General features: G+C 38.0%; 3 protein-coding genes and 1 non-coding gene across 4 annotated transcripts; all 4 read right to left on the bottom strand.

Annotated features, from left to right (window-relative positions):
- Positions 1-1,521: 1,521 nt before the first annotated feature.
- Positions 1,522-9,437, bottom strand: MKKS (MKKS centrosomal shuttling protein). Its single transcript, XM_069547080.1, has 4 exons — positions 8,300-9,437; positions 5,163-5,338; positions 4,154-4,264; positions 1,522-2,143 (listed from the first exon to the last, which is right to left on the bottom strand). Exons 1-4 carry the CDS (start codon positions 9,282-9,284, stop codon positions 1,703-1,705), a joined length of 1,713 nt encoding a protein of 570 aa, XP_069403181.1. The 5' UTR covers positions 9,285-9,437; the 3' UTR covers positions 1,522-1,702.
- On the bottom strand, positions 9,297-9,669 carry LOC138417280 (uncharacterized). The gene has a single exon (XM_069547090.1). It carries the CDS (start codon positions 9,667-9,669, stop codon positions 9,508-9,510), a length of 162 nt encoding a protein of 53 aa, XP_069403191.1. The 3' UTR covers positions 9,297-9,507.
- A 3,396-nt stretch (positions 9,670-13,065) lies between these two features.
- On the bottom strand, positions 13,066-13,275 carry LOC138417279 (uncharacterized). The gene has a single exon (XM_069547089.1). The coding sequence runs from the start codon at positions 13,273-13,275 to the stop codon at positions 13,084-13,086; it is 192 nt and encodes a 63-aa protein (XP_069403190.1). The 3' UTR covers positions 13,066-13,083.
- A 6,729-nt stretch (positions 13,276-20,004) lies between these two features.
- LOC138417959 (U6 spliceosomal RNA) lies at positions 20,005-20,112 on the bottom strand. The gene has a single exon (XR_011248370.1). It is a non-coding gene; the product is annotated as a U6 spliceosomal RNA (small nuclear RNA).
- Between the last annotated feature and the right edge of the window lie 322 nt (positions 20,113-20,434).

The raw sequence follows: 20,434 nt of genomic DNA on the forward strand, positions 1-20,434 counted from the left end.
TCAAGTCGGGGTGGGTGCAGCTCCTGGAGCACAGGTCCTCTCCATCTGTAGACCCACAAAAACGAGTTACATCCTGACATACAGGGATGGATCAGGCATAGGATAACCATCCTAAGACACTCCTGTTCACCAAGGGAGAACAGGGAAATGCAAAGGAATCTACATGCAGCCCACACTCAGACGGAGGGATTAGACGGGGGTCTACAGACCAGGAGGCGTCTCAGAGGCTACCTAACTCTACCTGACTACCACTCTAGTGGTAGAGGCTAGTCAGGTAGTAGAGGCTATTGGTAGAGGCCACCACTCTACCTGACTGACCCTAAAAATAAAGGACATGAAATTTTAGAGAAATATTTTATGAAGCTTGCAGTATAGCTGACTTTTCGATATATATTGTATCGCTGTGAGTTTGTATTACAATTATTTTCTTTGACTTAGGGTAAAAATTCTTTCAGATTTTTAAGAATTTTGGAGGAAATAGTTAAAACCATTCTCTCTCCCTCTATCATGACTATAGATCTGACCACTGACTCTTAGGTTGTTTAATTTTTCCAAACTTTTCAAGATGTTTTCCTAAAATTTAATGTAACATGTTATAGCTCCATTCTGACTATTCTAGCTATATTCTGCATTTCTTCTTCAATTTATCAATATATTTTGCATTTCAAGTTATATTCCTTGATATGACATGTCTTTGAGTATGAGAATTATTCTAGTTTCTTTCTGGCACTATTGACTGAAATAGAGAAGTAGTTTTTCCACTTCTTTATGCTATTTAAAATGAAAAAGTATGAAAGGGCAAGTTGCTCAGTTATGTACGACTTTTTGTGACCTCATGGACTATACAGTCCATGGAATTCTCCAGGCCAGAATACTGGAGTGGGTAGCCTTTCCCTTCTCCAGGGGATCTTCCCAACCCAGGGATTGAATCTAGGTTTCCCGCATTGCAAGCAGATTCCTTATCAGCTGAGCCACAAGGGAAGCCAGAAAATACTGGGGTGGGTAGTTTATCTCTTCTCCAGGGGATCTTCCTGACCCAGGAATCAAACCAGGGTCTCTTGCATTGCAGAAAGATTCTTTACCAACTGAGCTATCAGGGAAGTTACTATATATAAAGTCTATTTTTTTTCTTGATTACACATTTCCTCAGAATAACAGAAATGAAGAACAGTAATACAAACTAGCAATTGCAGGTAGAGCAGCTTCTACATCAATTACCCAATTACTGAATGATACAGTCTCAGATAAAGAACCTGAAAATTCTACAGAATGTGCAGTTTGAACACTTCTTTTGAATGAACAATCTGTATTGGATGCTTTGTGATACTTTGGAATCTAGCTTTATAAACATATGTAATTAATACTAAATAAAAATATCTATAAAAGTATATCCAAGAAAGAACATAGACTAGGATGTTTTAAAATTTCTGTATACTCTTAGAATGACGTCAAAATAACGAGAACAGAAACTTATTACAATCTACAGCAGTATCTATGAACTCACTGACAGAATTACCATAGTTTCAATAATGCTTCATATTTTTATTATTCTATAGTATTTCTATTCAAGAATCAATTCTTTTTTCCTTAAATAAGTAAATCTATGATTTTATGAATCATCAATCTCACTATGGAGAACAGGCCTTTCAGAGAGAACATATAAACTCAATACTAGTTTTTCTTTTTGTAAGATAACATTATATCAGTTTGTATCTTCAATGACACATGAAAGATCCAAAATCAAACTAGCAGTCTCCACAGCCACCTGCAGGCCACTAAGCTTCGCGGTAAAGCAGTCCAAGGTCAGGGTGCTGGCCGAGCCTGTGGCTTCATGGGAAAGGCAGGTTTGCGGTGGGAAGGGATGACGAGCGCTTCTTAGGAAGGACCAGCTGAGCTCCTCCTGGCTGCTGTAGAGTCCACAGCCACATCTGGAAAGCAGATCTGGCCAGTTCACAGCAGAAGGCAAATCGGCCTGAACTGACCAGAAGTGTCCATATTTGCTATCGGTAAGAATTTCACCTCCGTCGTGCTCTAAAGAGCCAGCGAGAGATTCAAGCGCAGTGCAGAATGCATCAGTGATCAGCTGGAGTTCTGTCTGAGAGCATCCCTCATCTTGAAGAACGCTTTCTGGCTCATTACGGGTCTAGAGAGTAACAAAACCATTGAAGATACAGAACAGAGCAATTAGGATGACAAAAATGTTTCTGAAAAATACTTGATCAAACGCTTAGTCATACAGTACTTGGGGTTTGGCACAAGGCTAATGGGCAGGGATGGGCCAGCTGGCCATGCTAATCCATTAACCTGGTTGTTACAGTAAAAGCACCCACTACTAGTCATTTTATCAGAATGAATGACTCAGAATTAACCCCGCCATCAATTTGTTCTGAAGGATTGCCAGTAGTGGCTTTGTACAACATGAAGGACAAGGCATAATAAGTGAATCACAGGTTTCTATACACCCAGAAGGAAGCTCGTGAAGACTAATGAAGTCACAAACCAAGAACTTATTTATACTCAGTAAATGTTTGAGATTTGTTTAAAATGCAAATACGTGTGTTATAACTAAGACAAAAACCATTTAGGGACATGTATCATTTTAACCTTAATGTTTAAAAAGTAACTATTCTTCTCTTTAATTAATGACAAGGTTATATAATTTTGAATTGCTTTTGTTCCACCGTTCTAAAAAGTCTACCCTAGAAATTTCATGATAGGAAAAGTAACACATTAACAAACTCATCACTGAATGATCATTAAAAATCCATATCCTAATTACTCAAAAACAATGACCATTTTTTCCTTTCGCCCAGGAGACTGGAACCAGATATCATCTCTACTGCACATTCCCTCCCCACATTTTCAGTGCTATATTGCTTCTTCAAAAATCCTACTCAAGATACTGTCCTTCTCCAAAAGACTTTTTCCAGTTTACTCAGTTCCATTTGCAGACTATAATATTGTCTCTTCAGCATCAATAGATTGGCAATGGTTTTGTTTTTCATAATGTGCATTCTGATAACTTTTCATGAAGAAGCTTTATATTCATACAGATTTTAAGTTATTTGGGGAAGCAAGGCAGGGCATGTCTATGGAAAACATTTACACACTCGTCAATCCCAGGCATCCCAGAGACTCTGCACTCCTGACTGACCAAAGAAACAACTGCAAGCACTTGGAAAACACACAAATACCTTTTTGTAGCTACTTTCAAAGAAAGTAGGTCAGTGTTAATGAAATAATTAATAAGAAATATGATGTGTGACACTTATCTACTATTAGGATATGGAGTCTCATAGATTAATAAAAACAATTCTATTTAATAGAATTAACATTTATCATAAATGAATACCATTTAAAATTATAACAGAATCTAATAATTAGATGCTTTAATAAATGAAACTTTTTTTTCTGGAATATCCAGAATGTACTGAAGTTTTTTTGTAGAATCTCAACACTGTCATCATGAACATCAATTATTACTGTATCTTAGCAGTGGAGATCTCTAGGATGACAACTCCCATCAACAGAATACTCATTTCAATACAAATAAACGTACTTAGAAAACAGAAACAGACTCATTGATTTTGAGAAAGAGCTTATAGTTGCTGGTGGTAGTGGTAGGAAGGGATAGTTAGGGAGTTTGAGATGGACATATACACACTGCTATATTTAAAATGGATAACCAACCACCAAGGACCTGCTGTATAGCACATCGAACTCTACTAAATGTTATGTGGCAGCCTGGACGGGAAAGGAGTCTGGGGGAGAGAATAGATACATGAATATTATGGCTGAGTCCCTTCGTTGTTCTCCTGAAACTATGTCAATGTTGTATGTTAATTGGCTATACCCCAATACAAAATTAAAAAAAAAAAAAAAAAACTAGGAAAAAACCCAGAATGCTCATTTCAACAGGCAGTATATTTAGACAGTCCTCAAAGAATATGATCATCTATCTGGATTAATAATCACTGTGATAAAGATATGAGCTTATATTTTCGAGTATTATTTTCCTGAAGTGTTTTTAAATACAATATTGATTTTTCAAGACTACTGAGCAATTAAGCATTAAAGGCTCCAGAGTATTATTATCTCATAAAATGCATGTTGCTGAGAATTCAGATAATTTAGGAGGGACTATCTAACCTACCTTGTGTCTGATATATGCCACCAAATGAGTTTCAGTACAGCCACCTCCCAACAAAACGTACGGGTCCTTGATTGTTAACTGCAAAGCATGCAGTGCTGTTTGGCACGTGAGCTAAAAGAGAAACAATCACCAGAATCTGATGTTGACATCAGAAACACAAAGAAATAGAGCCATGTTTTCAAGGCGACTTAGACAGGGGGCTCAAGGAGCCCAAAAGAACAAAACTAGTGTCACCGAGGCTGTCATGTGATGAACACGTTTTTGGAATAACAAAAATTAGAAATGAAAGAATACTTTGGCCAGATGTTTGTTTTCATGGACTGGATTAATATCCTCCTTCATATACATTTAGCTCTTCAAATTGAGATTCACAAACACAACTGGATCAGCAGAGTGCTAATATTTCTATTAAAAAAAAAAACTGTATCTAAGTAAATTAGCTGTATAAATGCTATATAGAATTTATTTCAAGTTGCTATGGAAATGATCCAACCCAGCAGCAATAAAAACACACAGACCTTGAATATTTACCAGGCTACAGCCTTGAGTATCTATTCTTCCAGTCTGTGACCAGTACCACTGGGTGTCACTTTCATTGTATGAAAACTGCATGTGTTATTGCTGTTTGTGAACATCTCTGTTAAGAAGTGGATGATGGGTATAACTGGGGAACCTGTTTCTAAGTGAATTACTCATACACATTAGCATCAAGTACACAATTCAAATTAATTTCTTAAGAAAATTTCCCATCAAGGGCTTTTACATTGCTTGTAAATTACTTGAAATAATAAGAGGCAGCATATGCCAAGTTTCTATATCACAGGAAAATAAATCAGCTTACTTATAACTGTAATTCTCATATTTTGGTTGTTTTTGCTTTCTACACCACCTAGGAAAATTGTGAAGGAAAAAAGCACAGCTGACTGATGTGAAAAAAATTATAGTACCTATCTGATTCTTTAATCCCTGCCCCAGTCCCTAGATAAGGAATTCAACATTTATTACCTACCTTCAGCTCATCCCAGGCTGTGTCATTTCTGTTGCAGAGAAGCAGGCTACAGATAGTTGTTTTGTTAGGAATAAGATGAAAAAAATGTTTGCAGCCAAACTTTGCAATGCACAAATCTTTTATACTTCCATAACTACTGGGAGAGATTGAGCCCAAGGAACCAATAGGCCAAGCTCCTATTTTTTAAAAAAGTTTAGAAAACACAAAATAGATGAATAAACATGGAGTTTGCAATCATTTAAAATTACAATATCCACTCCTAGTTAATATAAAAGTCTCAAAAGCATAGCATTTAAAATATGAAATATAGGATAAAGAAATAATAAGATGCATCTTCTTAAACCTATAAATAGTATATTCTATTATTCAAATGATGTGCAAATAAAGCAGCGGTTCTTTTGATTTACAGACTTCTTTGAACATTTGTTAGAAGCAATTCTGCACTCTCCAGAAAAAGGCATGCATAATTTTGCACACATTTTCAGGAAGTCCAGGAATCCTGGAAGCCCATTCAGGGATCAGAGACCCCAAATTAACAACCACACTAATCTGAAATAAGGATGAAATGAGGAGACAGGCTATTTTTAAAGGGTGTTATTATTTTTACCTTAAAACTCACAAACTAAGCTATGCAGATAGCTGTATGGCTGAATTCCTTTGGGGCTCCGTTTAGTGAACATACAGGAATTTTTTTCTTTGCCAAACAATTGTTTGTATGTAAACAACTACCTAAAGCATGCCAAAATAAAGTATGTGAACTTATTTCATTTTGTTATTCTTTGATTATATTTTGCCCTCCCTCTTGCATAGGTAAAATAATAAAATTTTATAAAACACAAATAAATAAAAATATGAATGAAGGAGAAGTCAGGATGACTTAAAGTTTTCTAAAATCTCTAAATGTAGTAAAGTTATATAAGAAATGGCAACAAGCTTTTAAGAAGTAACAGCACTGGTTTAAAGTCTTAAGATTAAAACTGTAATTCAGCAATGCACCTCCTTGGGCCAGTTTCTTCTCGAACAAATGGAATTAAAACAATGTCTAAATATTCTTGCACCTCATGAACAATTTCACTTCTTTGAATATCCTTTCTTCTTTACTTCTGAAGTCTCAAAGAACAAGGAATACTTGAGGGATCTAAAATTTAAGAAAAAGAAACAAACCCTACATCTTGTACAACTTCAAGGGTGGAACCAACAGAAAATTTGTAAGGAAAGGCTCAGCTTTCCTGCTGCCCAGCCTCTGATGTGGAGCAAAGCACTGAACTCTTCTCGGTGGGCTTCCCCACAGGACAGTAAAGTGGGGGTGATCATGTCTATTTCACAAATCAATCAAACCAAGTCAAAAGTTAAAAATGTTTTGTAAGCCATGACAAGCTTCATAGCCACCAGTCCACCAAGTACAATAACCCCATTACTTATCCTAAATTATCCAAAAAGAGGAGTTAGGTTTGAATCAGGAGGGAGAGGTAATTTCAACCTAGATAAAATGGATTAGGCCCAAACATACTTCACCTATTGTTTAATGGAGCCACAGGGGCCTGATAAGAGTTTTTCTCCCCCCTTTCTGTCTAGAAAAAGTTTCTGCCCCCAAGATTTAGGACTACAACTCCGGCTTTATGTAAAAGTGTTGGTTGCTCAGTCGTGTCCAAGTCTTTGCAACCCCATGGACTATAGCCTGTCAGGCTCCTCTGTCCATGGAATTCTCCAGGCAAGAATACTGGAGTCGGTAGCCATTCCCGACTCCAAGGAACCTTTCCAACTCAGGGATCAAACCTGAAATTATGTGGGGGAACAGAGCACACCATGTCTATAAAAGTTTGCACTCTCCCCAATCCCAGGTACCCACTGGTAGTGCTGTAGTCTCTTGACGACACTCCTAAGCAACCAACCAATCAGCAAATATCTGGAGAATGCTTAACTTTTTGTATCTATTTGCAAGTAAAATAGGTCAGCTCATGTTCTACCACCCTCTAGTTATCAGTGGAATAAAAATCAGTTGTGGGCTGGTATGGAAACCAAGTGCCCACTTACATTGTTTCTACAGAAAAATTCCTCAGTTTAAAAACTGACATCATAATATTTAATACTCAATATTCATTACTTGAAATCACCTGCTCATGAAAAGCCAGTAAATACTTAGGGATGTGGGTCTGACCCACAGCATCACTAATGAGTTCCAAAGAATGATTGCCATTATTTCTTAACAATTTCCAGGGGTTTGATACTGGCACTCACACTTCTTCTCTGATAACTTACAAAAATAGTTAACTTTAACAGTTTTACCAAAATTTATTAAACTCTTAAGTCTAACCACTTATAAACTGAAATTTATTCAAATGAAATGATTCTGATAGGTTATCAATGCAGTTAAGAGATATTGACAAGTGGCTCAAATCAGGAACTCTCTAACTTGTCATTTCTCTTTGACTCTATTAGGTGACTACCAACCTGTTTGCAATTTGCCAGGTTTGTAAAATACAGTGAAATTCTTGCCTGTTATAATTTTATATGTTAATAAATATATTATTGTTAATTCAACATTTTAGAACCCCTACTATGGACCAGGCTTGTTTTAAGCACTAAAAGTAAAAGGCAACCCTAGCTCTCAAGGAGACTAGCTGGAAATATCTGGGATATTTAATCACGTACTAGCTTTAAACAAACATACACCCTAATAATACACACATACTGTAATTAGAAACCACTGTTTAGGCAGAAGTACAGTTGATTGTTGGAGTTAGATAATACAAAGTGACTTAAGAGCTTTGTAAAACTCAAGTAGAAGAATTCTGTTTAAATTATGAGACTTTATATGACTGTAAGAATGTTAGCTTTCTCAATAATCTGTTGAATGTTTGAGGGTTAATAGCTGTAAATTATGACAGACTCTGCAGTACATTTGGGGCTGGAAAATAGCTACAAAATAGTCAACATCACTCAATTTTTAATGAGTGAACAATACAGGATCTTTTTCAGAAACAACCTTTGCTGCCAGAAATGATACTCACACACTGTGAGGTTGGCAGCTTTTCAAATTGTTCAATATGTTAACACAACGCACACCAAGAATATCTTTGCTCAAGGGAAGTGTGATTTATTAACCATAAAGGGCAAAAACTGAGAGTGCTTTTTACCTGTCACTTTACTCAGGGGTTCCATCAGAGACACTCCAATTCTGTCTACAGCAATAACATGATGAGTTCTGAGAAACTGTTTCAAAGATGGGTGTATAACTTTTTGACACAAGACAAGATCTACACGGTCACTAACTAGTTGTTTTCCTAGGTTAAACAACTGGTCTAGAGCTGCATTTTCAAGAGAAACTCCGTAACTGACCAACAGTGTTCCTTCTCCAGTATCAGAAAGGTCTCCGGATAAAGACACACCAAAGAGTGCCACCTTGAAGGAATCTGATTTTTTGATAGGTAGTATCTTCATCAATTGAACTTCTGATACTTCAATTAGTATTCCAGGTAACACAGCAGAATCTATAACCCTTTGCCCTTTTAAAGGCACAATTATACTCTTTCCTAAAATGATGTGCTCTTGGGCATTCTCTGGAATTGTAAGCAGAAAGGCTCTCAGAATCAGAGTACTGATATGGTCAACTTCCTTTGCGATGAGCATGCAGGCAGGTTTACTTGTTAATATGCTGCGTACCAAACTCAGGAGGATCTGGGTACTACTAAAGTCGACTGGGATTCGGCAAGCACAGACCTCAGATTTCAAGTAACTGGTGCAGAGGCTCAAAAGATGCTTATTTAACTTAATAACCGTGGTGGGTGTCAAGCCTAGTCTCTGAACATTTTCGACAAGGTTGCAGCAAAGAATGGCTGTGAATAAGCCGCCATCGCTGAAGCAGGCCACGTGATTGCGCACGGCGGCCGTCAGGACCTTTAACACGGGGTGGCTGACGGGCAGGCCGGCGAGGAGGGCGGCCGACTGGGACGTGGTGACCACGGAGCCGCCCCGGCCGTTGTGCAGCTGCTTCAGCCTGCCCGCCGGGCCGTAGCACGACGTGACGAGGCCCCTCAAGGCCGCCAGGCTGGCCCTGGTGCGCTCGCCTGTCAGGGGCTCACTTCTGCAGATCGAGGGCTTTTTAGCTTCTAAACGAGACATGTTACTGCAAGGTAATTTGTGAAGAAAGTTTTTATTTTGTTAACCAGAGTTTTCTATTCATTGTATTGTCGTGGGTTTTTAACATTTAACAAGATTATTTTTCAGGAATCAAGAGTTCGGATTTACAGCATTGTGGCTATAAAATTAAATACTGAGCTCCATGCTTATGAAGCTAATCGGCACATAATGATTGATATAATGACATTTTAGTAATTCCAAATATTTATTTTACTTCATTATTCAAATTCCTTTGTTTGCCTTCAGGCTGAGACTTTACAGACTGTTTTGCAGCCCTCTGTATGAAATACGTTCCAAGATGGACACCTAAGAAGGAAACCACAGCTACAAGAAGCCAGTTCTTTCTGATCCAACTGCTATTTTTCATCTCTTCTTTCTAGCTCAAGCTCTGACTCAGAGCTGCTTCTTTCTACAAGAAATAAAAATAAAAAATATTTTAGAGAAGTAACCTGCAAACATTTTATAATTGAAGCTTAGTAATTAAATTTAATTCTTTAATTTTTATTTTTACTTTATTTTACTTTACAATACTGTATTGGTTTTGCCATACATTGACATGAATCCACCTTAGTAATTAATTTTAATGCTCCGCTCCTTCTTCAGAAAAAGGAACTACCCACAGGTACAAATCTCCAGAAAATGAGAAACATAAATTAAGACTAAAAACATCCATTTCTTTATTCTTCAGTGAATCTCTACAAGGAAAAGTACTGGTATTTTAATAATTCTGGAATGCACAACAGTCAGGAAGCTTATAGTACACAGTTTTTTAATATGATATGCTTATAGAAAATGGTATATATATATATAGTAAAACTCATAGAATCTGGTCTCGAGGTCTCAAATGTTTTTATTCTCTTGCATCAAGATCTAGTGATATTTTTTTCTCTAACTTGGAAAATAACTCTAACTTTTCTCTTGCTTAGGTCTGAATATAACTGCATTTATATCAAATCCTGTTTGTAAATAATTACGAAAATGAGATAGCTATCAGGATTCCTAATATCAAATACAGTCTACATCTAGCTGGACAAATGTGTACAACAAATTTACCAAAGAAAAAACCATGTTTAAAATATCTGGCTAAAGTCAGAGCAATCTTCTGTAGTTTTACCCTATCAGTTAATGATACTCAGTGTTGATGTCTTACAGCTAATCCACTCCCAAACTATGGCTTATGTCAATAAATACAAAAGCCAGGGAATGTGCTGGATGAGACTGGATTGGCAATCTGGCCCCAGAGAGGGTAAATAATGTAAAATGCTGCCATTTACCAAGTGTGCCAGCACTCGTACTAGTTTCCTTAATGAGGCTGGAAGAAGTGAGTGGAGGCGTAAACTTCTGATACTATAATAATGTGTGGAGATCTGTTGAGGTTTGGTGCTTTGAAGGTAAAGGTTCAACCAATTATTGGTTATTTTCAGGAATATACTAACCATGCTAACCACACAGACCGTGTTTAGCATAAATAGAACTAACTGAACTACTCAGACTATAGTCCTGCCCAGAGTAGACTATGGCACAGTACAATGCAGACTAGGAAGGTGATCTGAAGACGTGCAAAGATGTGAAGAGAACAAAGGAATGTTATGCAAAGTGTTATTTTGGTTATCACACCTCCCAATTTAGTTACAGGGCTGTAACCATGGCAACTGGGCCCAAATAAAGTGAAAGCAAGGATAGCCAGCTTTCTCATTGCAATGATAAAGCTATAGTTATCTCTTTTTACAGCACAAGGAAAAAAGTTTCTGTTCATCTCATATGAGAAAGAACCAAATAACTTAAATATTATTTCAAAGCTTATTTTAGATGCAGCAAAATCTGTGAAATACATTTAAATGCAAGCTTAGTGAAGTGACTTCCATATGTAAATTTGCATATTACAACACCTACACAAACCACAAATCTTAACAGACTGTGACCAATAAAGTGATTTACCTGGTTACTTTTCAATATATAATAGTGACATGCAACTTTTCAAAAGGGGCTAAATTGGCCCCTCTAAAAGTCTTGTGGTAGTTAGAGCAGTAACCACATCTTTTGGCTAGTATCTTTATGAGAAAGGAACAAAGTGATGGTGACTGCCAGATCATTTTCAGGATGTCAAAACTGCTAACTCATGGTCCTATGGCTTTCTCTAGACAAAATAAGGTTCAACTGAGAAAACAGGGGACATTAACACATGGCTGGCTTATAGAATAGGTTTGGAAGTGCCAATTCAGCTATTTCTTTCTTCCTAACAATGTGACCCATTATTCCTAAAGTTAACATCACATGAATGGCCCTGACTATTCCTGGACGCACTGGCCTGGCAGATGGTCTTTTTGCAGTGATGGATAACAATTAAATATTAATAATACTAACACTTCCATGACTATATTCTCAATTCAGAGCTATAAAATATGATCTAAAGAAATATAAACAGGTAAAATTTTTTCCTAAAAGGAATCAGGGTTCTTTGGAGAAATGGCTGAGGCAAGAAATAAATGAGACGAGCTAGAGACTTTTCCTGTAAAAAAGTAATAGTCATTAAAAAATGACACAGTAAACAAGTGACAAAGGATTAATCCCCAAAATATACAACAGCTCATGCAGCTCAACACCAGAAAAACAAACAACCCAATCAAAAGGTGGGCAGAAGACCAAAACAGACATTTCTCCAAAGAGGACATAAAGATGGCCGACAAACAATGAAGAGATGAACACTGCTCAATACTAGAGAAATGCAAATCCAAGCTATACAGGGTATCACCTCACATTGGTCAGAATACAAACAATAAATGCTGGAGAGAATGTGGAGCAAAGGGACCCCTCTTGCACTGTTGGAGGGAATGTAACTTGACACAGCCACTACGGAGATCAGTATGGAGATGTCTTAAAAAACTAGGAATTGTAACTGGAAGAGATATGTGTACCCCATGTCCGTTGCAGCACTTTTTACAACAGCTAGGACATGGAAGCAGCTTAGGTGTCCATTGACAGATGAATGGATAAAGAAGTTATGGTGCATATACACAATGGGATATTACTCAGCTATAAAACATAACACATTTGAGTTAGTCTTAATGAGGTGGATGAACCTAGAGCCTGTTGTACTGAGTGAAGTTAGCTGGAAAGAGAAAGACAAATATTGTACATTAATGCATGTGTAGGGAATCTAGAAAGATGGTATTAACGAACCTATTTACAGCACAGCAATGGAGATGGACACATAGAGAACAGACTTTGGACACAGCAGGGGAAGGAGAGGGCGCAACAAATTGAGAGAAGAGCATGGAAACATATACATCACCATATATAAAACAGATAGCCAGGGGCAATTGGAAGGGAATCTAAGATGGGACAATTTAAGCATTAAAAAGAATACTGATGACAATGACTCTGATAATTCAAATTTATGCAAACTTCTGAATTCATCAAGAACAAAAACTCTCATTGCTACTAGAGCGTTAACTTGTTATTATAAAAACTGATGAAGGGAAATGGCTTCCCTGGTGGCTCAGTGGTAAAGAATCAGCCTGCAACGCAGGAGATGCAGGTTTGATCTTTGGGTTGGGAAGATCCCCTGGAGAAGGAAATGGCAATCCACTCCAGTATTCTTGCATGGAAAATTCCATGGTCAGAGGAGCCTAGTGGGCAACAGCCCATGGAGGGTTGCAAAGAGTTAGACACGACTTAGCTGCTAAACAACAACAAAGGAAAACAAAGCATATATTTGGCTTTTCCTATATAAATGCATTTTGAGGGGGTAAATCAAACTCACCTGAAATTTGCCAGCCTGCTACTTCCCTGGGAGGTGGTTCTTCTTAGGACTTGTAAGAGCCAGACTGCCTGGTTCAGAGAGGTTGTCCTTACTAGGAATTTGGAAAACAGGGCTGCTTTTGATCCTGTGCCACCCCAAATGTATGAACCCAATCAGAGGTACCATAACAACCAGAACTTTGTAGTCTTTCCAGAAGTTCTGAAAGCTCATAGTACTTCAGCGTCAGTGTACCTAAGAAAAGGTCGACAGTTAAAAACAAAACAAAACAAATCCCTCTAAAATTATACCTCTAAAGCACAAACAGAATACTGCCCTCTAATAAAAGCTGCCTGTTAAAAAGTTTCTAGGTACAATACATTGCAATGTTATTTAACAAAAAGAGGTAAGTTGCAGACTTACAGGGATGGCAGAAGATCAGGCTTGGAAACATACAGGGTAACACTAAAAGTTTAGTCAGCAATTATGAATGAGCAACATCACCTGCTGGGAAAGCTGCTGGAAACTTTGGGAATACTCATGCATCAATATCATTGTCTTTATATAATTAATTTCTCTGAACCACAACAAAGTTAAATTATTCTTTAAAAAAATCTACTTGGTCACAATTTTAACAGAAGAACCAAATGGCAATCATTAAACATGCAGTGAGAATTCAGATTCTGCATTCTGATAGGATGTGAGTGATGATGTTTTCACTGAAATGTTGTCAAGCATTGGTCCCAACTATAGCAGAAGAGTTTTGGTTTGAACTCTGAATGCCATCTCCACATTTCTGTGCTGAGCTTCTGCATTTAGAGTGTTTACCCTTATCACTAATTAACTATACCCTGTAAGGGTTATTTCTGCTTTATTGACTATGCCAAAGCCTTTGACTGTGTGGATCACAACAAACTGTGGAAAATTCTTAAAGAGATGGGAATACCAGACCACCTGACCTGCCTCTTGAGAAATCTGTATGCAGGTCAGGAAGTAATGGTTAGAGCTGGACATGGAACAACAGACTGGCTCCAAATCGGGAAAGGAGTACGTCAAGGCTGTTTATTGTTACTCTGCTTATTTAACTTACATGCAGAGTACTTCATGAGAAATGCTGGGCTGAATGAAACACAAGCTGGAATCAAGATTGCCAGGAGAAATATCAATAATCTCAGATATGCAGATGACACCACCCTTATGGCAGAAAGTGAAGAACTAAAGAGCCTCTTGATGAAAGTGAAAGAGGAGAGTGAAAAAGTTGGCTTAAAACTCAATATTCAGAAAACAAAGATCATAGCATCTGGTCCCATCACTTCATGGCAAATAGACGGGGAAACAGTGGAAACAGTGGCTGACATTATTTTGGGGGGCTCCAAAATCTCTGCAGATGGTGACTGCAGCCATAAAATTAAAAGACGCTTACTCCTTAGAAGAAAAGTTATGACCGAATTAGACAGCATATTAAAAAGCAGAGACATTACTTTGCCAACAAAGGTCCGTCTAGTCAAAGCTATGGTTTTTCCAGTAGTCATGTATGGATGTGAGAGTTGGACTATAAAGAAAGCTGAGTGCTGAAGAATGGATGCTTTTGAACTGTGGTGTTGGAGAAGACTCTTGAGAGTCCCTCCCAAAGGAAACCAGTCCTGAATATTCATTGGAAGGACTGATGTTGAAGCTGAAACTCCAATACTTCGGCCACCTGATGCGAAGACTGACTCACTGGAAAAGACCCTGGGGCTGGGAAAGATTGAAGGCAGGAGAAGGGGACGACAGAGGATGAGATGGTTGGATGGCATAACCAACTCACTGAACATGAGTTTGAGTAAACTCCGGGAGATGGACAGGGAGGTCTGGCGTGCTGCAGTCCATGGGGTCACAAAGGGTCAGACACGCCTGAGTGACTGAACTGAACTGAACTGATAAGGGTTATTGTCAACAAAGTTTACTTGAAGAAACTAGGGCTAGGAACTTGCCTGCAGTTTCAAAGCTCGACAGTATTAAGAACAGTTTTTTGCTCTGTCTGATTTGGAAAGCATGGAGTATGGCCCACAAGTCTGTTTCTGATGATCTGTTGGGTTTGGGGTTTTAAGTCTAGATGACCTGTAAAGACTTCTTACACTTTTTTACTCAAGGGAGTTCACTAGGCTTCAGTGATGAGCTTATACACTCATAATGCTCTGAATGGACCTGCTCTCCAAGCTCCCCTCTGGGCAATGAAGGACAATAAGGACTGTTAAGAATTAGGTTCAGTGGCATATATGTGAGTTCCATTATGAAATCGCTTATGGTAATTTTGTGTGAATGTGTTTAGAAAAATGTCTGAACATAATTTTTACTTATACCTTCCCTTTTAAGGCAAGATTAAAATATAGGACTAATGAGCTACATATCTGAACTGTGTTCTGTATGTACATATTGAAAATAAATAAGGCTTAGAGTTATGCCTATGTACATATATTATTCCCAGCATTAGAAACGATTTCTCCACAGGGTACAAATTCACATTTCGTAAGGACTTTTTTCCTAACTTAAACAAACTGCTAGGGAAATCATGGCCTGCTTTGTAACTGCGAGCATTTTTGGCCCTCTCCCTGCCCTCAAGGGCTTTGGCATTCCATATGCTTTTTTGCAACCTTTAGGGCCATGCCTTTTACTGTCATACTCATGTTCTAATCTTTGGAGAAAGTAAATCACAAATAAACTGTATCATGATTACATTTCCTTGTGGAGCCCACTGTCCCAAAGCCTTTGGGGCATTTGAGATTTGAGGAACAATAACACCTCTGAGGGAGGCCCTGGGTGACCAGGAATAATGAGGGAAGAGCTTGAATAAGACTTACTTCTGAGATGGAAGGAGGGACTTGAGGCTGTGCCAAAGTCAATGGTCTGTGTTGACAGCTGGCATTTTTATTCACAAAATACCTTGAATTAAAAGGATCAGGATATACTGTCCTTTCACATCCAGTCTCAATACTTAAGGTGACTTTAAGCATCTCCAACTCTGTCCCTTCTGACATGAGCTTGTCAAGTCACAGCTCTTTTCGTAGACAGCACCTCTGCCCCTGTTTACTTCTCAGGATCATTAACATATCATCATATTTGTCACTTTTTCCTGAGTTTTGAACTTTTAGGAAAACAGCTTATAGAAAAGACTCATTTGGAACGGTGGTGGTGGTGGTTTAGTTGCTAAGTCATGTCTGACTCTTGCAACCCCATGAACTGTAGCCCACCAGGCTCCTTTGTCCATGGGATTTTCCAGGCAAAAATACTGGAGTGGGCTGCCATTCCCTTCTCCATGTTTGGAATGAAAGAATATAACAAAAAAGCTGAGATGAATAACTCAATAACCAAAATTCAGAATAAATCAAGGTCCAAACTATAACAGCAATGTATGTGGACTGTGGTTCTATTCCCTCCATGTACAATAGATCACAGTATGAAATGTGATGTGCTAGGAACCCTCCTCAGATTAGGATCAAGGTGGCTCCCTGTACTCAACGTCTCTTTGGGTCTTCCCTGGGTTAGGGACAAGGTGCCCCATTCTGTTTATATTGCGTTTAACAGGCGAGTATCCTCTTCCACTAGAATCAGTGCATCTTTTTCTAGATTTAGGTTTAGTTCAGCCTTGGAATTAGTATCTATTTTGGCTGAAATATCATTATTTGCCAAATGATCACTGAGGCCCAGTAACAGCACTTCCTGATTTAATAATTAATGCTTTAATATTTGCTCAACACCTACATGCAGCCATTTCCTCATATTCTCTGCGTCTCATATATTGGTTTGGCTAATGGAGGTGAAAAAGCAGGTAACTGACTTCCAGTGATTATTCTGTTGTCCTTTGTGAGGCTTGGGAGATGATAAGGATCAGAATGACAGGGCATTTTACTTTACAAAGTACTTTTAGAGTCTTCACATTTAATCCACATAAACATGCTGAGTATCACACCATCTCCAGCAAGTAAGATAGACTCACAATGGCACAGCAATCTTCACCTACTTCATTTCTTTTACTTAGCATCTTTCCAGCATTTTATATATATTGTTGCTTGAATAAATCACATACCAGGGCAGACACGTTAGACTTTACTAAATAAGGTTGCTTGCTAGTTGTAAGAAAAAGACAACAAAGTAGTTACTGAAGTAATGTGTCCCTTATTGTTCTCATATCTTCTTGTGGGGCTTTTATTTATTTATTTTTTGCTTGTCTTTTTTTATTTTACTTTACAATACTGTTGTTTCTTTCTTTTTTTTTTATTTACTTATTTTTAGTTTTTTATTTTTTAAATTTGTGGGGCTTTTAAATACAATCAAATATACTAGGAGTATACAATTTTGATTTAATCCATTTTTTTCTTCTAAAGTCTTTTTATGGAATATTTTCAAAATGAAACTTAGTATCACTGCCCTTTTCTAAAAACTATAACACAGGCTTACTTTTTAAAGTTAGAAAATGCAGTAATAAGAAAGCTAAAAAAATCTGTCATCTTTTTGGTTTTAACAAAAATGTGATTGCAATATACACTCTTTTTGTAATCTCTTCTCCCTGCAATAATATAAATCTTCATTATGATTTTTAGTAGTTATATAGCTTTTATGGCGATATCCTAATTTAACAGATCACTGATTGATAGAAATCTGAGATTTTTTTCAGTGTTTTATTGCTAAACATGCTAAGTACCCTTGTAAATCCTCCAGAGTCCATGCTATAGCCTCTCTATGCTGCTTCTCAGGATAATACAAAGTCTTACTAGAATTCCTAACAATTAACTCATTTTTCAAATGAATTTAACAAGAAGGTTTTTAAAACTTTCACTTTGGTTCACAGTGCTGAGCAGCAGGGAGACAGGGAGTTCCAACTTGGGGATGGAAAATGAAGCTGGATACAGCTTTTCTTGAGATGGCCCTTCCCTCAAAACATTTGGCAACGAGTTATTCCAAGTGGTGTGGAACTATTTTATGGACAGAAGAGATTCCTAAGTCTGAAGCAAGATTTTCTCAAGAATATGCTCAAAATGATCACATTTGCTGGGCAAAAACAGGCTGGCTTCTAAAATGAGTTAGTACGTCTTCATTCACAGAGTGTTTCAAGTCTGCCTGGATTAAAGCAGCGACACAAACCACAGCAAGAAGACGTCTTCCCTCTCCTTACCCTCCTCCAGTCTACCTGCCACTGCCCGTATCTTTCCTGGGTCCTCTCTAAACACGCTCCTAAGAAAAACAAATGAAAACAGAAGGTGTGGGGCTAGTTTACAAAGATGGAGGAAACGAAGAAAAGGAAAAGAGATTAGTAAATTTTACATGAGTAAACAGAAAGTAGATATTTATGGTTTTATCCATTGAAATGCCTCTCTTAAGTACAGAAAATGTTTATAGGCCATTGACACAGATGCTTTCTTATATCCTTCTTTCCAAAACAAATACTTTTCATTATTCAAAGTTTCCTGTTTTTTCTTTTTGTTTCCATAGCAATTTTATGAGACCAGTTTATATATGAGGAAACACTAAATGATTCTAAAATTATTGGCAGTTAATTGTGGCACTCATCTTGCAGTTTGGAGTCCTAAAGTCTAGGCTGGTATTCTTAATGGCAATTTTCGAAAGTTGAGTATTAGTATCTCAGCTTTGGCAAGAGTCAATCAGAATTGCCAGTGCATAATGATGTGTGCCGAGAACATTCTGGGTGCATGCTGCATAGTTGTGTGGGTGGCTGAGGTCAGGCTCCCCAGTGCATTACACCTGGCATGTCTTTATTCTCACGGCAGGGTACACTATAGGCTAACAGGTCTTGTGCCACTCGGTCCAAAAGGAGAGGGCAAACAAGCCCATATCCTCCAAACACACACCCATGATCTACTAATGCATGAGTGGAGCTAATTTTAGCTCCTTTTTTTTTTTTAAGCTCAGTTCTTAGTGCAGAATAAATAGAGATTAATGAGCAGAATGCAGAAAAGCTGGTTACATCTCTGCCCCACTAAAATATCATAATCTTTTTTACTGCATAGAACTGATCAGTAAGGGCAAAAAAAGCACTTAATCCTAAACAACCTGGCTCTGGCTATCAGATTACTCTTTGTATGCACGCAGTTAAAACCACAGTGCTTCGCTATCCATTAGGCCTACAATAACCCGGATGCAGGCAATGCGGGGAAGGCTCTCAATCTGCCCACTGGGCTTGCGGGGTGCCATCTGCTGGCCTCTTGAACACAGTGTAAGATAGATTTTTAACGTCTTCATCTGGCTCCATTTAAAGTATTTGGAAAAAAAAAAAAAACGTTTAAAACATTTTAAAAAATTACTGAATGTAATTTAAACATGAATAGAACACTAAATGGAAAGTTGAACAATTAATTAACCCAACTCTTGTGGCTGTGATATTTCATTAAATTTACTGGAATTGTATAATGCCTTTTCTTCTGGCGTGACAAATGTTGATTTTAAGTATCTGTGAATTCCTCATTCCTGAAATCTAATTACTGACCCTGAAAGTAGTTCTTTTTATCCTCAATTTTAATACAACAGTTCACATTTTGGCAATTTTGTGTACACGTTAGAAAGGACTGCATGGTGTCTTCAGGCCTATTGAACTGACTGACTGGTATGCCAAACAGAACAAGAGTTTCTTTTTTTCCCCCCTTTTCTAACTACATCACCTAAAATAACAGTTTTGCTGAACTTTTCCAGTCTTGTCAAAACACAGACAACAAAAAAATTACTGTCAATTCTTGATTAACTGAGTGGACCATGTGTGTTAGTCACTTGGTCCTGTCCTGACTATTTGTGACCCCATGGATTGTAGCCCGCCAGGGTCTTCTGTCCATGGAATTCTCCAGGCAAGAACAGAGGAGTGGGTTGCCATTCCCTTCTCCAGGGGATCTTCTCAACCTGACCCAGGGATCAAACCCAAGTCTCCTTCATTGCAGGCAGATTCTTTACTGTCTGAGCCACCAGGAAGCTTACAAAAAAATAATGGAATGCTTCATGAATTTGCCTATCATCCTTGCACAGGGGCCATGCTAATCTTCTCTGTATCGTTCCAATTTTAGTATATGTACTGCCGAACCTGAGCTCTAAGTTTCCTTTCTGCAAAATCTTACCCCTACTTTGACCAGCAGGCAGTAACTGGGCAGAATCAGCTGACCAGCACAGCCTGGTCTGGAGCGGGTCACGAGCAGGCACAGAGCGTGGTGAAGGCGTAAGCATTTTACAATCTCTGATATCCTCTACTCCATTACTGTGAATTCAGTGTCTTTATAAATAAGTAGTATTCTGGAAGCCTCGCAAGTTTTATATGGGAGCTTTAACTGTCCACAAACTAAAATTTGAACAGCAAGTGAATAATTAGCAACTAACAAGGAAAAGCCGATCAGCTCTCTGGCAGGCCATGGCTTAT

This window comes from Ovis canadensis, chromosome 13 (assembly GCF_042477335.2).
Source record: "Ovis canadensis isolate MfBH-ARS-UI-01 breed Bighorn chromosome 13, ARS-UI_OviCan_v2, whole genome shotgun sequence".
NCBI lineage: Eukaryota > Metazoa > Chordata > Mammalia > Artiodactyla > Bovidae > Ovis > Ovis canadensis.

Coding starts and splice junctions, on each gene's coding strand:
- MKKS (XM_069547080.1), bottom strand. CDS start 9,284: ATGTCTCGTTTAGAAGCTAAAAAGCCCTCGATCTGCAGAAGTGAGCCC. Junction 5,339..8,299: donor ACCCCTGAGTAAAGTGACAG/GTAAAAAGCACT, acceptor TTTAAAAAATAG/GAGCTTGGCCTATTGGTTCC. Junction 2,144..4,153: donor TGGCATATATCAGACACAAG/GTAGGTTAGATA, acceptor GTTACTCTCTAG/ACCCGTAATGAGCCAGAAAG.
- LOC138417280 (XM_069547090.1), bottom strand. CDS start 9,669: ATGAAAAATAGCAGTTGGATCAGAAAGAACTGGCTTCTTGTAGCTGTG.
- LOC138417279 (XM_069547089.1), bottom strand. CDS start 13,275: ATGAGCTTTCAGAACTTCTGGAAAGACTACAAAGTTCTGGTTGTTATG.